The following is a 17,980-nucleotide window of genomic DNA, read 5'->3' as shown; positions in this document are numbered from 1 at the left end:
CCCAAAGGTGTATAAGTATTGACGTATTTTGGAAGCGTGACATTGAATGGCCATTTGTGTTTGTGTTTCGACGACTCGATATGTAAAGGCCCATGGAAGATGATCTTTGGATGATAGCAGAGGTCGAAAACTCCTCGGTATTCTTGGGAGTTGTTGCCAATAACTCCTATTGTCCTCCCTCGTGCAAACATGCAAATGCTCAAAGATGCATCTGGACTTATGGTATGAAATTGTCGATATACATGGCCAGTAATAATATCACCTGGGATATAGGTATCTTGGTCCAGGCTAATACCCAGTAATGGGCCGGATCTGAGAGGTGTATGGATGTTGTTCATTTGAGCGATCAATCGGCATCAGAGGTTAAGTGGAATATCAGAGCTGATGAGAAGTCTTTGACGTATTCAGGGTCAACGAAAAATGCCTTCGTTCATCATCAGTTGATTGACTGAGGCACAGCATGACTGCCCCGTGAGACGCAATGCTCAAATCAAGGCTGAATTGCTCGAGGTGTCCAATCGCAAGCGTGCATGGGTCGCAAATGATACTCTTTTGGGGGCCAAAGTAATAAGAGTCGCTCTTGGCTCATGCCAAGCAATTCCCCTGACGTTGTGAGTTTCGGGTATTATCACCTGATAAAGCCAAAGGCGCTACAGGCTGTATCAGATCAAAGCTGCTTCAAGGACAAGGCCTTCTCGAGACCTTCTTTTATAGGAGTGCATCTGCTAGCTAGAGGGCTCACGAGATCGAGCTCATTAAGAGAAGAGAGTTTAATATTCCTTCCGCGGTGCAGATAGATCATCCCGATACGCTGTCCGAAGTCCGGGCTGACCGAAGGTTGGGTGACTTGCCCTCTGACATCACCTATTGCACCCCATCAGTGGTGGTTGAATTAATCAAGCTGCGACAGTATTAATGGCACGCCCTGAAAGCACTTATAATAATTGCAATGATTACTATTCTGGGGTTTTAACATATTAATAAGAATTTCCAATTTTCGTAGTGTCAACACATAAAGTGCCATTATACATTCGCAGACTTACAGTTTGGTCATAGTCGGGAATAATTAATAATCATAATGACATCCACTTGAATTTACATAACTCTGCCGGTTGGGGTCGTACAAGTCCAGAGAAGTGGGTCAGCATAGTCTAGGATGAAAGCCGAAGCCTTGGATGATTATTAAATAGTAACAAAATTGTTGGGATAGAGACTTAGGTTGGACAGAGACTTGTGATGGGATAGAAACGTTCGTTGAGATAGAGACCCACGTCGAGATAGAGACATGTGTTGAGAAACGTTTGAACAACCACTTCTATCCTTGCCCAAGGGTCTCAACAGCAATCTCAGGTAAAGCAAGCAAGAAAAAATCGTAGAGCATAAAAAGACAGGCCTCTTCCACTGACCAGAGCAGCTCATACCATCTACTCACTTCTCATTCAATATCATCGCCCAAAGACAAATTTCAACCGCACGTACCAACCGAATCAACTCTCAACATGCCTCTCTGGAACATTTATCACATGGAGGGCGCCTTCGACTCCCAGGAGACCCGCAACTAGCTTGCCCAAGACATCATCAAGATCTACTCCAGTGGCGAAAACGGCCTCCCCGCTTTCTACGTCGTTCAATTCATCCTGCTTCCTCTAGGCCATGTCTTTGTTGGTGGTGAAGCCAGAGACGAGAAGCCTTTTGTTCGACTAGTTGTTCAGCACATGGCTGTTCATAGTCATGAGGGTGTCCACATGGAGAACTTCCCCAAGCAGTTCAGCGATTATATCAATGCTACGATCAAGCCATACATCGCTGGTAAAGGCTATGATTGGGAAATCACCGTCACTGATACTCAGCGCGACTTTTGGAGGTCCAATGGAATCGCGCCGCCGCCATGGAGAAGTGAAGCGGAGAGGGCTTGGGCTCAGGATGGGCGCCCTTCGGAATGGGAGGAGAAATAAAGAGTAGACTGGCGAGGCATGAAGCGCTGGTGCTGTTGGTCTTGTCAATCTGTTCAAAGTCCTTCGCCAAGAGATCTCTGACCTTGCGATGCCCTGGATCGCAAAATGGCCTATGGAAGGATAGCACTAGGTCACTATATAGCTATAAATACAACCCGAAAAGGTTGCCTTACAACAGGCTTCAAATTTCTAGTCGGAAGTGATTGGTCATTCATAGCCCATGACCGGCAAACTCTTAAAGTCTACGATTAATTAGGAAAACAGTTCTTGAGAACCATATGTAATACTATGATCTCATAACTCCGCCAGAGATGTATTCCTCCGCACAGCTGCGGACTTTGAAAAGCTATAATTTGGATAGAGCCCCACAGATAGAGCACTTAATACCATTCCAACAAGTTTATTACGGAGAATTCGGGGCTAATACAAGCAAGCTAGCATTGATCTCCCGGGGCCTCGGGTGCTAGTATTCCCGGCAGCCACGTATTTATAATCACCGCCACGCTTTAAAGAATCTAACGTTAACCAAACTCCGCAAGAACGTCAATTAAATAAATTTCCTAAGTTGATAGTTATATAAGTCTATATCCTAATACTAGATGTTTCACCTTTCACACAGAATCTCCTACTTAACTACTAACCCCAGATAAAAATGTCGCTTCCCGAGACCTATCGAGCGTTTAGACGCACTACAGGCGATCTTCCGAGGACCATTAAACCGTCTACTGAAAAGGTACCGCGAGAGCTTGGACCAAATGAAGTTTTGATCAAGATTCACGCCGTCTCTCTCAACTTCCGCGATGTAGCTATGCTCAACGGTATCTATCCGGTGGAAGTGGAGGAGCGAGGTATTCCTTGCTCTGACGCTGCCGCTGAGGTCGTCGCAATTGGATCTGCGGTTAAAGATTTCTCTACGGGAGATCATGTCTCGGTTATATTTGACCTCAACAGTATCACGGGGTACGACGACGAGCCTCATTGCGCCCTTGGTGGAGACACTGCTGGCGTCCTTCGTGAGTACGCTATTTATCAGGACAAGCATCTGGTACAGCTACCCAGGCATCTACCATGGGAAGAGGTAAGAGATAGCGATCTGGACAGTCGTAACTTCTGCTGACCTGTGATTGACTGAAGGCGGCTACCATCACCTGCGCTGGCGTCACGGCCTGGAATTCTCTTGACGGCCTGACTACGCTATCCAAGTTACGCAGCACCCTTCTACAAGGTTCGATTTTCGTGAACATTCGGGCTTTCTATCACGAGATTAACTAATTGAATAGGTACGGGAGGTGTCAGCATGTTTGCCCTGTTAATCTGTATCGCTGCGGGCGTCCAACCGATTATTACATCTTCGTCCGACGAGAAGCTTGAAGCCATCAAGAAACTTGGCTCTCAGGTCCGTGGTATCAACTACAAAATCACCCAGGACCAAGCATCTGAAGTAAAGCGCCTAACAGACGGTCGGGGCGTTGATTTCGTCATCAACAACACTGGCCCAGCGTCTATTCCCACGGATATAAGCTTCTTGCGTCAGCGAGGGGGCACGGTATCCCTGGTTGGATTTCTAGATGGTGTTGGTGGCGATTGGCAGCCTGCTGCTATTATGGCACTGATGGGGAAGTCCGCGAGAATCAAGTGAGTTGTTACTTTCCCGAGAAATAATTAAGAATATGCACTGACAGCTGTTGTTCCAGGGGAATCGCCACTGGCTCCAAGGAGGATTATCTGAGTCTGAATAAGTTCCTAGAGGAGAAGAAGGTTTCCCTTGCTCCGCTTGTGGACCGTGTTTTCTCGTTTGAAGAGTCGCCAGCAGCTTTTGACTATCTTTACTCTGGCAAACATGTAGGAAAGGTTGTCATCAAAATCTAGCCCGCATTCGCTGTTGCATTTTATAGAGGGCCAAGGAGTAGTCAATTACAGACTGTTTCGCCGAACCTGTTGATGAGAGAATTATTAGACACCGCCAGAGCCGATAACCAGGCGTCCATGATGGGCGATCTCTACTCCAGTGATAATTGCTGCCTTAACATCTCAAGTACGGATATTAGCTCCAGGTCATGCCGCTCAGCCTAAGCAGACCACTTCACGTATGATTCGTCGCAAGGATCTCCCGGTTTCGCTTGTCTAGATTCTATAGTCTTCAGTCATATACACGCATATCCCGGCAGTCCCGTCATTGACCCGAAGGAATCCAATCATGAAACAAGCGGTTAATATGCACTAATGAAACGCGAAGAAGAATTCTAGAATAAATCGCGCATAAGATCACGTAGAAGCCAGGATCTACAATCGGGACGTGCATATGCCCCCAACGCGAGCATTATCCAATTCGAGTTTTTATTACCCCTTGCCAAGTGAACTGATACGAGGATATCAATGTATAATTGGTGAAAAGCGATCTTATCGCTGAGACATATAGTGATTGAGGCCTTCTCCTATTCCTTGTTTAATGAGGAAGGTTACCGCCAATGATCTGCTGATTGATGTCAGTGCCTCGGGACGACTTACTCGTGTCTTTATCCGGATTGGTCTGACGTGTAGATCTTTGCCGGAGAGTGGTAAGCTGAAGCGCCGCGCAAGCAATGACCAGAAAGACTAGCCGAAAGTATCCTTTTTCAGCGTGCGTGGAATTTCTAGAAGGAATTAAAGTGAGCGGAATGACATAACTCGGCATAGTGGCGTAGATCTACCGCCCGTATGCCGACGGACATCCTCTGCTGTTACATCTTCAGTGATCATCTTGTTGATATTCTCTTTACCATATGCCAAGTATGACAGTTCAAATCACGTCTGGGGAATATCCGCCTTCCCCATGGGGCTCCTGAGAATTCTGGTTCTCATCACTAATGAAAACTCAACGAATCTCACGACTCCAGACTCGGGGGACCTGATTTCGCAAAGCATTTGCATTCGCTCACATTTTTCTGGTGATTAGAGGGGATCAGGGACCTAAAATGTGGGTTATTATGGAGATTTGACTCTGGTGATGGAGTTTGCCAAGGCGAAAATGGAGATAGTTTAGTCATAGTAATGATGAGCCCATAATATGCCAAGAAATGGTCAAAGTTTGCCTCGCGTTCATGAGAGTCTCCTTCATTGATATCAAGATGAATGGCAAGAAAAAAAAAGGGAAAAGACAGAAAAAGAGATAGCATCAAGGCTACTGATGCATATTATATCTGGATATTGATCTCGACGTCGTGTTAACGTTGGCGGCTAAATGAGGCTGAGATTCTTAGACGCGTCAAGACACGGCACTGACGTCAACCCCGGCGATACCGAGCGACAAGAAAGCACAGACTTTACTACTTCGGTCTAATTTCCATCACTCGAAGCAGTCCCTCTAAGCCAAGGACCCTAAGTCTTGCCCAGCAGAAGAGCAGTGCACTCTCTGGTCAACATCCGACTGGACCGGACAACTTCCTCTGTGGATATCACACCAACGTCTCACTTAGTGACCGAGTCTGGCCGAACGAGTGAATTCCTCTATCGACCGATGTGGAAACGTTTCATAAACCCCCATGGGGCTTCCGTGCTTGGGGCGATATCCACCTTCGCACCGCCCAGAATGGAGCAATGCAGCCTTGATTTCAGCGGCGATACTTCGTGCGGACCCTTTACCCCAATCAAGAAACCTCTGCCATGACGTCTCAGCGTCTTTTGCCCAGCCCCTATCCTGTCGGACCATCGCTGCGCTATTTTATACAAGATTCGTGAGGCGAGCGGTATAAAGCTGGGGTTAATTCCACTTGTATTTGCCTCTTCATCATTCAGCTACATCTATATCATAACTTGCCAATTGTCCAGGTGACAATCTTCGTTCCATTTACAACAACACATTAGCAACATGGAGAAGGATAACGTCGCCAAAACTGCTGGACAGTTTCATGATCCTAGCTCTGATAGCGATGGCCTTAAGCATGAGATTAGCTCTCATGAAGGTCACAGCCATGACTTCCAGACCGTCCAAGAGTCTGCTGACAACACCAACATTTACTCCCAAGGTGGCAAGAACTTTCGAACACTGAAGCGATGGGATACCATATTTATCCTATTTGCCAATCAGATCGGTCTTGGTATCTTGTCTCTTCCCTCGACCCTCAAGACCCTCGGCCTCGTTCCCGGTATTATCGCGCTTATCGGCATCGGTGTGATATCATGGTATACAGCGTATGAGCTGTTACAATACTACAGGCTGCACCCTCAGGTATTGAACATCGTCGACATGACCCGCTTCGTCGGTGGAAGAACCCTGGAGAGCATCACAGGTGTCATGATGATGATACAAGTCATCTTCGTCGCAGCTTCAGCTATGGTCACCCTCTCTATCGCCCTCAACACAATCAGCAGCCATGCAGCCTGCACTGTCGTCTTCATCTTCATCTCCTGCGCTGCCTGCTACATCTTTTGCATCCCTCGCACTACCAAGTTTGTATCCCATCTTGGAATTCCCAACGCTCTTAGTGTTTTGGCTGCATGCATTCTCGTCATGGTTGTTCTTGGTGTTCAAGGCCCTAAGGGCGTTGATAACATGGCTGAGTGGAAGAGAGAGATTGTCATCGTCGGAAATCCCAGTTTCCGCGATGGTCTTAATGCTTGCTTGAAGATTGTCTTTGCTTACGCTGCCAATCTGAGCTTTGTTGTAAGTACGAATCAGTCATCGACGTGATCTATGCTAACGAGTGATAGGGCTACCTTGCCGAGATGACCAATCCCCTCGAAGACTTCAAGTTCTGTCTCACTGTCCTCGAATGCGGTTCAATGACCATGTATGTCATCTTCGCCGTCATCTTCTACTGCCTCGGAGCCGAATACACGACCTCTCCCATTCTGGGATCCACCTCGACAACCTTTGCAAAGGCTGCTTTCGGCATCGCCCTTCCTGCCATCTTCGCTACCGGCCTCGCTTATGGTCACATCGGATCCAAGTACATCTTTGTCAATGTCATGAGATGGACTGGTAACCTCAACGAAGTCACTTCCAACTCTGTCAAATCTTGGTCAACCTGGATCGCTTCCGTCACTGGCTTCTGGATCGTTGTCTTCATTCTATCCAACGCTATTCCTGTCTTTGACTCGATTCTTTCTATTACATCTGCGACAACAATCTCTTGGTTCACTTATGGTTTCAGTGCCGTCTTTTGGTTCCACATGAACAAGGGACAATACTTCCGTGACTGGAAGAAGATCTCTTTGACGATCGTCAATGCCCTCCTTATTATCATGTCACTTTTCATGAACGCAGCTGGTCTGTGGGCATCCATCACTGAACTTCTCGACATCTTCAACTCTGATGGTGGTGTTCGTGGTGTTTTCTCTTGCGGAGACAACTCTTGAAATGTTATTTACATTCTCTTGTACTATAGACTTCTTCCAAATAGCGTTTTTTCAATTACATGACAAATTTCATCGTTCAATCATTTAATCTACTAATCATCTAGGTCAAAATTGGTTGAGATATGCTGGGAGTGAGTGTTCGTGATGGTTGGATCCGAGAAAATGGTAATTCTGCTTAGATTGACTTTAATACGGCAATAACGCTGTTGTGTTCCGGGCCAGATAAAGTACGGAAAGGTGCGTCTTGGCGCCAGCGGAATTAGGTACAGGGCAGAGTTTACCGTGCGCCCTTAATTGACATTCAACGTCGATAGCTAAAAATGCGCCTTCTGGATGACATTTTGTGATACCATACCCACCGATGAGAAACAAGATGAGAAGAAGGCTTCAGATATAAAAGATAGAATTCCGTCAGAAAACTAAGACGTAGCAATACCATCATCTGCATCTTTATCTTCATCTAAAATGACTCGCAATCCATCTTCCCCGCCTTTCACCATTCGCAGCCACCAACCAGGCGACATGGGCTACATAACGTATCGACACGGAGCAGTCTACGCGCAGGAACACGGCTTCAATTATCGCTTCGAATCTTTAATTGCAAGAATCACCGCTGATTTTCTCGACAACTTCAAACCCGACCTGGAAGGCTGCTGGATTGCTGAAAAGGATGGATCATTTCTCGGCTGCATCATGTTGGTGCAAGATAAAAAGCCAAAAACTGCAAAGCTACGACTGCTGTTGGTTGATGAAAGTGCAAGAGGTCTGGGTGTTGGAACGGCCTTGATCCAGCAATGCATCAACTTCGCGAGAGAAGCGGGATACGAGCACATTGATCTTTGGACGCAGAGCATTTTGGAGGGTGCTCGACGATTATATAAAAAGGCGGGTTTTGAAATGGTTGAGACACTGAATCACAATGACTGGGGTGTGGAATTGACTGGGGAGTTCTGGACACTGTCGCTGTGAGGGTCAGAGACTCTGACTTGAATATTTGACGTCAAGTTTGCTCCTTGAGGATTTTTGTTGATGGTGTTTGTCACCTTGTCTTGGTGTCGAACTGGCTTGGCCTCTATGAATGTTCTTTCACTTTCGAGCTCCAATTTGGGTCGAAACAACAAGGTGCATACCGAAATTCCGATTAGTCTAGTATGTCATAGCGTGGAGTTAGCGTAGAATAGGGACCCAGTTCTTTGATCGACGAGGAAATCTATAGTAATGAGTCGTCTTGTGTCATTATGGACCTGGTAAAGATAGTGGGTGAGACTCGATTAATAGTAGCTATTCTAAGTATGAGGACAAGTGTTTACGTCAGTAAGGACTGGCGGATGGGTGGGAGACATACATGGGATGCCGAGTCCCGAGTGGGATACATCGAGTGGGATATACCGAGCGGGATAATTCAAGATCCAGGTTAAGCAGAATCAGAACTAACTGCGAAATAGTAACTAATAAAATTCTTATGCATAGTTATTATAACTTATAGCTTTAAGCATCTAGTGCTTTATAATTATTAGACCTAGAGGTAAGTATAAAGGTAAGTACTTAAGAAGATAAACTGCAATGTATTCAAGCTAAAGCTGTTTTTCTTTGTAATATTATTTAAGTTCTACAGATACAACAAAGCAGAAATAAACAGAGGGTATAATAGGTGTGCCATTAAAGAAAGAGTTATTTTCCGTTCTATAAACCCTCCGCGGAGTTTGTCAGCCTCCCATACAGAAGTTGAGCAGGCTGATCTGGCTTGATCCACCCTGGCCCTTAGGTTTAGATACTAGTATTGTCAGAGAACTGTGCATCGCAGTTTAACTTTTGGCAAATCTGTTATATATAGAACCGACTTGTCTCCCATGTTAGTCTACTACCTGTGTTAACAAACCTGGATTAATAAAGCACCTCGTCCCATCGACTACTATGGATCTCTCGAAGCTCACCAAAAAGACCCTCCAGGTCTCCCGCGGATTCACTTACACCTACTACACCTCCCGTGCTCAGGCTTCTAAGCCGACTCTCATCCTATTTCACGGCTGGCCCGACACGGCATTGCTCTGGGCCGGTTTCATCAACGATTACCTCGTCCCAAACGGCTATGGCATTGTAGCCCTAGACTGCCTAGGCTACGGCGAGAGCTCCAAACCAACCGATCCCAACTGTTATGCGTGGCAGCATATGACGGCCGATGCGGTCGAAATTCTCGACGCCGAAAGCCTGAACAGTATCATATCCCTCGGCCATGACTGGGGTAGCATTATGTGCCAGCGACTTTATAACTTTTACCCCTCGCGCGTTTGTGGTGTTGTTATGGTGAATAACGCCTATAGCCCCCCAGCCGGGCAGTTCGACCTTGATGCTTGGAATAAGATGACCAAAGAAACCTTTGGTTACGGCTTCTTCGAATACTGGCACTTCTTTACCGCAGACGATGGCGTGAGCATCATGAACCAAAATCTCGAATCTGTGTATAGTGCGGCCTTTGGCGATCCCCAAAGCTACCTCGAGAACTATAGTACCCCTGACCGCATGCGAAAATTTGTCACCGAGGGCCAGACGCAGCCGACACTACCATATGCTACGTCTGAGCATAAGGCAGACTTCATGGCCCGGCTCGGTAGGGATGGTGGCTTTAACGCCCCAAGTTGTTGGTATAAGGCCTGGACCCTGGGTCTGCAAAACGAGGCAGATAGCCTGGTGGCCGAGGATGCAAAGACCATTAATGTGCCAGCCTTTTTCTGGGGCGCAGAGAATGACGCTGTGTGCAAGCCCGCCTTACTGCAGCCGAGCGTTGATGCAGGGCTGCTGCCAAATGTCAAGAGTGTGACAAGGGAGGGGGGTCATTGGGCACTCCTCGAGATGCCTGTTGAGTTCGGTCAGGATGTGGTAGGTTGGTTACAAGCTACTTTTGGATAGATAGTATGAGTATTCACGGGTTGATAAGAGTCTCTAGCAGGCTATTCTTACTAGAAGGTGAAACTCAGTTGATAATAGCTATTCTAAGTATTCAATCTATGCAAAAAGCCCACGGCTAATATCACCTCTACGAAACTAATATTAACAGCCAGCACCTGCAGCATCTTCCCCAATCTATTATAGCATCTGATTCTTTAGAACCTCTGCGTGGTCAGAAGACTGGTCATAGTATGTGATATTCTTAAGGCCTCAGAGGACTCTGACCGACGTTGGTGGGGGAACGAGTTGAAATCCAGCTAAGGTCGCTTCTTGTTGCCTGCATTCTGTGTCAACCAACAGCTTCGTTTTGCTTGGAAGACTAATTTTATATTTTACTTCGTAGTCCAGTGATACTATCTTGATTCAATTCGCTGTTAATTTAAAAAGTGACCTGATACGGCACGGAGGCGTATGTTCCTGATGTCCTACTAGACACATAGAAAGTCCATATGGCAATTAAGGTTAAACATCGATGGCCAATGAAATATAGGGGATTACCTAAAGAGGGAATATATGCTGATACAGAGCAAACCTGTGCGTTGGGAGACATTGGCGATCTGCCAAAAAGGAAGCGAAAGGACTTTACCTCTCTAACTACCGGGCCGGTTGAATGGCTGGGTACGTGAGAGGTAAAGTAACAACTGACGCAGAACATAAAGAGCACTGTCTAATTGATATACTTCTGCTTGCTGAAGACTAGGGCTCCTTTCTAGCTCACGAGTAATACTACTCACACTTCTGACTCATGACTTCGACTGGAGCCGCAGTTCTTGGTTGGGCAAGGCAACTAAGCATATCAACAACGGTTGGAACTTTGGTCAAGATAATGGATGAAGCATCAATTGGCAAAAGCTATTCTGAATGTTTAATCTATGCGAAAGGCCCATCGCCGATATTATCTCCAAGGAACCAATATTAACAGCCAGTTTCTGCAACCTGATTAGTGTCAATTTGCGTGTCTAACGAAATAGACTCTCCAAGTTGTTAATATCTGGCGTTGATCTCCCTCTTTTCCCATAAATCAATAAAACCAAGAACCTCAACCTTCCTCCACGAGTTGCCCGATAAGATCATAGATGACCAACTCATACAGTACAGCATGTGCATCATCTCCTAGGCCGAATGACAGCCAATTCTGACCCGCCAAAAACTCAGATACCACATCTCTTCCTTGTTCTCTCCAAAAGTCTCGTGCCATCGACACGGCCAGCCCAACCCCACTATCCAAATATGGCGAGGGACAACTTTCAGCCCCTGGGAAGACTATCTTGTATATACGCTCCCAGCGCCGTTTGCTAGATAGTTGGGTATTGTCTTTCTTCGAAAGTCTGTTCGTCTGGTAGAAATTGACACCGTCTGGTATTTTGAGAGACTTGGTTCTGCATCTTCTCTCCAAGATATGCCTGTCGCATTTCGACACAGTCTCAAAAGTATTTGAGCACCTTGGGCAGTAAGGCGGCCGAGCGTGATGCCGTTTGACATGATTTATCACACTCTCAATAGAATACAGTTCGTGATGAATCAGACAGACAGGATATTTCTTTGGGTTCGAAGCGTGAAAGGGACATCGGTAGCGGAAGTGACTTCCTACTGGTGGTATAACAACAAAAGAATCGTCACTAGCGCGACCCTGGTTATCGCAACTTGTGTTGAAGTCCGTTGGAGGCACCCAATTGTATTCAATTCTGGGCTCTTGTTGTATCTGTTCGTGGTGCGGTGGCTCGGTGTATATCGCTTCCGAGAAGAATCTGTCAAGCTGTGCACGAGCCACTGGTAGTAAATGCTGTCTCGCAAGTTGAATCCTGGGGTCATTAAGCAATGTGCTATTGATCCATTGCCTAGACTCGGCCTCGCAACAGGATTCGTCACCTGAGCTTTCACTAGTACTGTCGTAGCTATTTTCTCTGTACCCAACGTCGCAATCCCGAGAGCCGTGTCGGTGGTGCTGAAACCGAGATGTTCTTACTCCATTTGCACTGTTTGTTGAAGGCTGTGAAGGCCTTAGTGGAAGCGTTTGCGTTAATGCTGCTCGTCGAGAGCGAAAATGAAGAATGCCCATTACGCCTTTCAATGGTTGTAGAGAGAATGAATTGAGATGAAATATATGTAACAACAAGAAATTCAATGCACTGTGATTGGAAGATAAAATTCTTGTTAGGTGCGTGATGCTCATTGTGATATGGATGCCTTCGATTGCACCCCCCTCTTATACATTGAGCCTCATTCAATGACCCCCGCTTGAGCCGCATCTCAAATCACAGGTGTGTAGCTGGTAGAGCCGCAGGATTTTAGCGGTGACGCATGAAAGCGGTAACCCGATCTGCCATTCCGACACGAGCTGAGCCTCAATTTTACTGGGGACGGCGAGTGAGACACTACTGCACTAGACACAAGTGTGACAAATCAGCCACCAACTCGCTGCCCTTGCACTAACAGAGCCTTATTATCTCATGCTTATCTCAAGATGCTGATGCATTTTACTTGTCCTGGGGTCACTTTTCTGGGTCACCTGGCAGCATGTATTAGTGAAATGGTTTCTGTATTTCACATTCAGCTGATGCATCATTATTTTGGGCAGCATTGGGCGCCTCAAGTCACATCGCTCCCCAACAAGGTAGTAATTTGGGCCCCAATATCCTCAATTCGATTCTTTACAGGATGCGCTTTGATAGATATGTCATTTTGAGACTTCATAGTGATAAGACTCAAAATCGTCACTTTGACTTACTTTATAGCCGTTACGTAGTGCGTAGGGAATATCATGCTATTTCGACACTGGATTACATGTGTAGAATACTCAACGTTTCGCCTTCAGTTATGCGAACTTGAAATTAAAACAATGCATAAAACAGTGACAGCCCGCATAAGCAATATTATTCATTCTAGACTATGCCCCCTGTTATCAAGCCCTTCAAAATATTGTCCGTCACCCAGGTAGTTAATCCACTGATCAAAATATTCATCCTCACCAAAGAACACAGGATCGAAAATCGAAGATTCTTCCGAGGGCTGGGGCCAAAGTAGTTCATCCAATATGTCCTGTGACGCAAAAGGTCTAGTTTCCATTATTGATATGTCTCGTTGAGCATAAATATCGCCAGTGCTGGGCCTAAAAGACTCCCCAGTATTGGGCGAAGGCTCTGGATCATGGCTGGGTGGCATGTCATGGACCTCCGGTAATTGTCCCAGTGTCGAAGGTGCTAACCCAGCCTGAGGTTCTCCGTGTACAATGGAACTGGAAGTAGGAAGTGGATTCCGTATCAGCCTCAGTATAGCGTTGGTAGTAGCTGAGGTACTATCACCATCCGGCCTAACCATCGCATCGCGAAGGAATGACTGTAAAAGACTCGGCAGTTCTCTCTCCAGAGTGCTGTACTGCACTTCCAGCATAGACTCCAGAGTTTCAATGAACGGTGAATAGGGAGCTGGGTGTTCTCCAAAGAGCTTTTTCCATGCTTTATACCACTTTTCCTCATGAGAACCATGTAGGCCGGTGAGATCGTTATACTCCTCTTCAAGAAGCAGTCCAGTTTCTAAGGGGGTTTTCTTCTCACAAGCATCTTGGAGAATATGTGCATTTTTTTCAGCCTCAGCGAACTGGCCCTCAAATTCTTTTCGGCAGTTGGGGCAATGCTCTCCTTGGATAAGATGTATTCGCTTGAGGTGTTGCAAAACATGATCCCACTTGGTGAGGTTGTATCCAGCGCAGCATTGATATTTTTGAGGATCCAGCTTGAAGAATAGACAAGCAAGCTTTTTGATAAAAGGCTGTTGGGGGCCAAAGCCTCTTTTCTTTTTGCCTGGGCCTTGTCCATTTCCCTTGTTGCCTTTGTCATCATTCCGGTCATTATTTTCCCTGTTAGATCGCTGTTTCTTTTCACCAGATTGATTTCCAGAGGCTGGCGAACCAACCCTCTTGTATCCGAAGCTCGGCGGCTCAGAACCATACGATTCCAGTGTGAGACAGTGGAGAAACCGCCAGCGGTAGTGTCTGCAGTTCCCCGGAAATAATACCACGGCGTTGGGGGCGCCATTGGCTCCAATGTCAAAGTGTCGGGTAGCGGCACTAATTTGGCCTTTGGAGGGTAAGGGTAAAACTTCGTCTTGAACCTTGGTAGCCACCTGTTGGTTTTTATTCTTGTTTCGTCCCTCTGGCTTATAAAAGTCGGCAAAAAGACTCAGGATGCAAAGCTGTTGGATCAGGGTCTCCAGTTTTGTTGGTAGCTTTCTCTGTTTCGGCGCAATTGAGTAGTAATTGGAATCGAGAAGCACCTGACCTCCACCAAATTCTTGGTGGATTTGGAGCCCACTTGGTATAAGAGTGATGATGCTCATTGCGAAAAACAAGGCTGTAGGCAAATCAATGAGAAAACAATGTTACTCAAACAACGAATTGTTTTCGTTGTGAAACTCTGTTTGATAATAAGTTTAAAAAGTTGAGGCTATCACAAGTGAAAAAGAATTCTTTGTCAAACAATGCAAGCCAACTGTCTTAGTTGAGATCTAATGAGTCCGCCACCAATTCATCCTCACACCGTTGTGTTGGTAAGGCGGCCAAGGCAACCAGAGCAAAATCTGAGACGGTAATAATTATTCTTCAGTTTCAGCAGTCTTTCACCTTTGTCGATGCAGAGCAACGTGTCTGGTGTTGTGGAGGGGGAGGGGTGCATATTGTAGTAGATTATAATTGGCCATGTCCGAGAAAGCTGCAGAAGCGGCTTCAACACAGATGTGTGAAGGAGGGTCGGAACAACACATTTGTCTCCATATTAAAGCCACGGGCTATGCGATTGGTCAATCTACCTTGTCGGGCTAGAGGCTTTCACAAGTCGAGAAGGTCGACAGTGGACTGGAGCGCACGAGGTTGTTATGAAACTGTCATTTTTTAAGAGGCACTGTAAAACAAGCCTCAGCTATAGCTATGCATTATTTGCCATTCTATCAGGTGACTATCTTGAACACAATGGTGTCAAGTTCTTGCAGTCAATATGTATATTTGCAGCAACTCCTGGACTACGATTATTACATAGGTCAGGCCCTGTTACCCGAATTGGAGACTAATCAATTCAGTCATGTCCCAGACACAGGCACAGAAAGCCAGAAAGGCTAATATAAAGCGGCAAAGGCAGCAAAGAGTCCAAATATGGTTATTAAATAGAGGCCTCAGTATTCAATCACGATTGATTGGCAAGGGGAGGAAAGAAAACCTAGGACCTCTATTCTAGGTTATAAAAATATCTAGGTAAACATTTATTATAAATTTTATTGAGTCTTGAAGTGCCTGCATATTCACATTATAGTGGCTCGTAGATCTGCTAACGCTAGAGCCACTCCCTCCAGCGCTGAAACCCCTGTCCATTGGTGCTAACCTCCAGTAAATGTGCCACAAACACAGAAGGACGTCACTCATGTTTATCCAGTTTTTCATCATGCACTCCATGCTTGGTACAGCATCAACCTGATCGACGTTCTCGTTCGTAATATTCTGGAAGAGCCTCATGGAGTCAAAGGCTATGTGAGAATGCGTGACCAGACTGCTATGAAGGCATCCGCATCAATACACCAGTTGTCTTTCACTGCAGTCCTGTTCGCAGGAATAATCGTTGCCTCGACAGTGCTAGAGTTCATGGCAGGCCAGAACTCCTGCCCATGGCTCCAGCTAACCCAGCCACTGGAGGGAGGCGAGGGGTCAGATAGTGACATGTCTTTTGCGACCTCGGCAGTGAGCCCAGAACATTTCACAACACAACAGTCCATGAGCTCTTCATTCGACTTTGAATTTGAAACAACTTTCTCAACGCCCATACCACCTTTTCCAACGCACGACGCAAGTTCACAGACACTTAGCTTCGCAGAAGCCCTCCATCGTACCCAAGTAGTGGGTCATGGAACAGAAGCAACCAACTTCAATGCTGAAACACAGCCCCAGTACTGTTCTCTTGACATGCTTTCGGATAAGTCCCTTCCATTGAGACAAAGACCTGTTGATGAAGCTGAGGGTTTCGCATTTTTGGATGCATCAGAAACCTGCAGCTATTATGAACAGGGTCAAATGGACCGTTTGCCAAGCAGAAAAATAGCTGGACCTTCTTCCACCTTGCTGTTGACGTATGGCAAAGGTGAGATAACTGGCTCCCAAATGTCTATCTATCCACTGACCGTGACGCAGGCCATCATTTCGAACCAATACAGTCGATTAAAGAAGACCTACCGCCCTCGAGAGAACAATCAATACCTCTAAGCCCAACTGAGACGTGCATTGGCGACGAAGAGGGGAGTCCCCGCTCCTCAGTAATTGAAAGTGACGATTCCAGTATAGAGGACATTGAAGAAAGGAAAGCCTTTGCTTGCCCGTATCTCCGACTCGATCCAGTGCGCCATATCGAATGCTTGAGTCGTAAGCTCTATCGTGTTCAAGATGTGAAGCAGCATCTTTCTCGCCGCCATTATATCAAGAGAGATAGGACAATAAGCACTTCTGACAATACAAAAGGAGTAAACATAAGGACTCAGAGAGTTCTTAAACTCCGCTTAGATAGAAGACTATCACCAGAAAAGCAGTGGCACGAGATCTGGAAAACTCTGTTTAATCGGACATCACCAAGAGAAGGGCCTTATCTCGGTGACTCTAAGGAAGAAATCGTTGGAAGTATGATTGCGATATGTAAGAAGGGAAGCAGCCGAGTCGTTCCAGGGATATTAAGAAGTCTAGGAGTGCCAAAAGATCAAGGAAAGGCTGTTCAACAGTTGATGGAACAATTATTCAGCGGGTTTCAAGAATTATCGGGTGAAGCATCGAATAATATGGAGACAGAGAAGGCTTCATCATGCGGTGGCGTTGATTCGATACCAGCGACACCAAAGGACATGGAGTTTGACTTTACTGTACCACTACATCGATCACCAACGCCACAGATTCAAGTTTCTTACTCAACTGAGGACATGACGAAAATAAAGGAATCCAGTTCGGTAATACCGACCGGATTACCAGACTATACCACTTCTGAGGGAAACGGGGAGGACGACATCTTGATGGGATATCAATCTACAAAGATCCTGAAGGCAAATGCCCAAGTGAAACCTCCCTGTGCAGCTAGCAACAGCGATTCACCCCGGAAGTCACTAAGAGGTTGGGTTCCTCTTCTCGATGATATGAAGGACTCCAACTTATGGGAATATGTTGATGCATGGGAATGCGATAACTGCGGATTTGAATACATCTTCAGGCCTAGCGGAGCCAGCAGTGACATGATGTGCTTCAACTACCCATGCCTAGGCCGATTTCGCGGCGACTTCTGTTCAGTTTACAAGGTACCGGTTAGAAGGGGAGGTTGAAGGCTTTGTGCCGTATAAAAAGGCTCGATAAGAGAGACGCACTTATGTTATAGTTTCCAAAGACTTAAGGGGTTGAGGCTCGTGGCATGTCTTGCCAAGTGCACAGTTCCAAATATATTGAGGATTACTAAATGAACAAACGAAACGTCCGATCGGCATCCCAGAATGAATCTGCCCATTTCCATTGATCAGGTGATATTTCAAATACGTCCTCACAAGATGCCCATGGATTCCAGCTATCTCTCTCTACTGTTCGCAGTTTTGTAGTCGCCGCTTTTGCCGCTCTTCCGTCGTTTGGGTGGTGTCCTGAGCCCTGCCGCTAATGGGCGCTTCGCCTACTCAGATGGCTGATTATATTCTGTAGCATGGTGCAGTGCTGATCATAGACATAATAGGCAATGGAATAG

General features: G+C 46.2%; 7 protein-coding genes across 7 annotated transcripts; 6 read left to right on the top strand and 1 right to left on the bottom strand.

Moving 5' to 3' along the window:
* Positions 1 to 1,715: 1,715 nt before the first annotated feature.
* FOXG_08939 (uncharacterized protein) lies at positions 1,716 to 1,955 on the top strand (the record flags this gene model as incomplete). Its single annotated transcript, XM_018387966.1, has 1 exon — positions 1,716 to 1,955. The coding sequence occupies one exon, from the start codon at positions 1,716 to 1,718 to the stop codon at positions 1,953 to 1,955; it is 240 nt and encodes a 79-aa protein (XP_018245935.1).
* A 530-nt stretch (positions 1,956 to 2,485) lies between these two features.
* On the top strand, positions 2,486 to 3,889 carry FOXG_08938 (uncharacterized protein). Its single transcript, XM_018387965.1, has 4 exons — positions 2,486 to 3,033; positions 3,090 to 3,180; positions 3,236 to 3,590; positions 3,650 to 3,889. Exons 1-4 carry the CDS (start codon positions 2,608 to 2,610, stop codon positions 3,822 to 3,824), a joined length of 1,047 nt encoding a protein of 348 aa, XP_018245934.1. The 5' UTR covers positions 2,486 to 2,607; the 3' UTR covers positions 3,825 to 3,889.
* Positions 3,890 to 5,437: 1,548 nt separating this feature from the next.
* Positions 5,438 to 7,292, top strand: FOXG_08937 (uncharacterized protein; the record flags this gene model as incomplete). The annotated part of the gene is made up of 2 exons (XM_018387964.1): positions 5,438 to 6,597; positions 6,645 to 7,292. The coding sequence occupies exons 1-2, from the start codon at positions 5,803 to 5,805 to the stop codon at positions 7,290 to 7,292; spliced, it is 1,443 nt and encodes a 480-aa protein (XP_018245933.1). The 5' UTR covers positions 5,438 to 5,802.
* Positions 7,293 to 7,623: 331 nt separating this feature from the next.
* FOXG_08936 (acetyltransferase) lies at positions 7,624 to 8,722 on the top strand. Its single transcript, XM_018387963.1, has one exon. The coding sequence runs from the start codon at positions 7,758 to 7,760 to the stop codon at positions 8,259 to 8,261; it is 504 nt and encodes a 167-aa protein (XP_018245932.1). The 5' UTR covers positions 7,624 to 7,757; the 3' UTR covers positions 8,262 to 8,722.
* A 484-nt stretch (positions 8,723 to 9,206) lies between these two features.
* FOXG_08935 (uncharacterized protein) lies at positions 9,207 to 10,199 on the top strand (the record flags this gene model as incomplete). The annotated part of the gene is made up of 1 exon (XM_018387962.1): positions 9,207 to 10,199. One exon carries the CDS (start codon positions 9,207 to 9,209, stop codon positions 10,197 to 10,199), a length of 993 nt encoding a protein of 330 aa, XP_018245931.1.
* A 2,891-nt stretch (positions 10,200 to 13,090) lies between these two features.
* Positions 13,091 to 14,731, bottom strand: FOXG_08934 (uncharacterized protein). The gene has a single exon (XM_018387961.1). The coding sequence runs from the start codon at positions 14,571 to 14,573 to the stop codon at positions 13,116 to 13,118; it is 1,458 nt and encodes a 485-aa protein (XP_018245930.1). The 5' UTR covers positions 14,574 to 14,731; the 3' UTR covers positions 13,091 to 13,115.
* Positions 14,732 to 15,759: 1,028 nt separating this feature from the next.
* On the top strand, positions 15,760 to 17,642 carry FOXG_08933 (uncharacterized protein; the record flags this gene model as incomplete). Its single annotated transcript, XM_018387960.1, has 2 exons — positions 15,760 to 16,357; positions 16,408 to 17,642. 2 exons carry the CDS (start codon positions 15,760 to 15,762, stop codon positions 17,571 to 17,573), a joined length of 1,764 nt encoding a protein of 587 aa, XP_018245929.1. The 3' UTR covers positions 17,574 to 17,642.
* Between the last annotated feature and the right edge of the window lie 338 nt (positions 17,643 to 17,980).

Source organism: Fusarium oxysporum, chromosome 9 (assembly GCF_000149955.1).
Source record: "Fusarium oxysporum f. sp. lycopersici 4287 chromosome 9, whole genome shotgun sequence".
NCBI lineage: Eukaryota > Fungi > Ascomycota > Sordariomycetes > Hypocreales > Nectriaceae > Fusarium > Fusarium oxysporum.
This window is presented reverse-complemented; position numbering and strand designations above follow the sequence as displayed.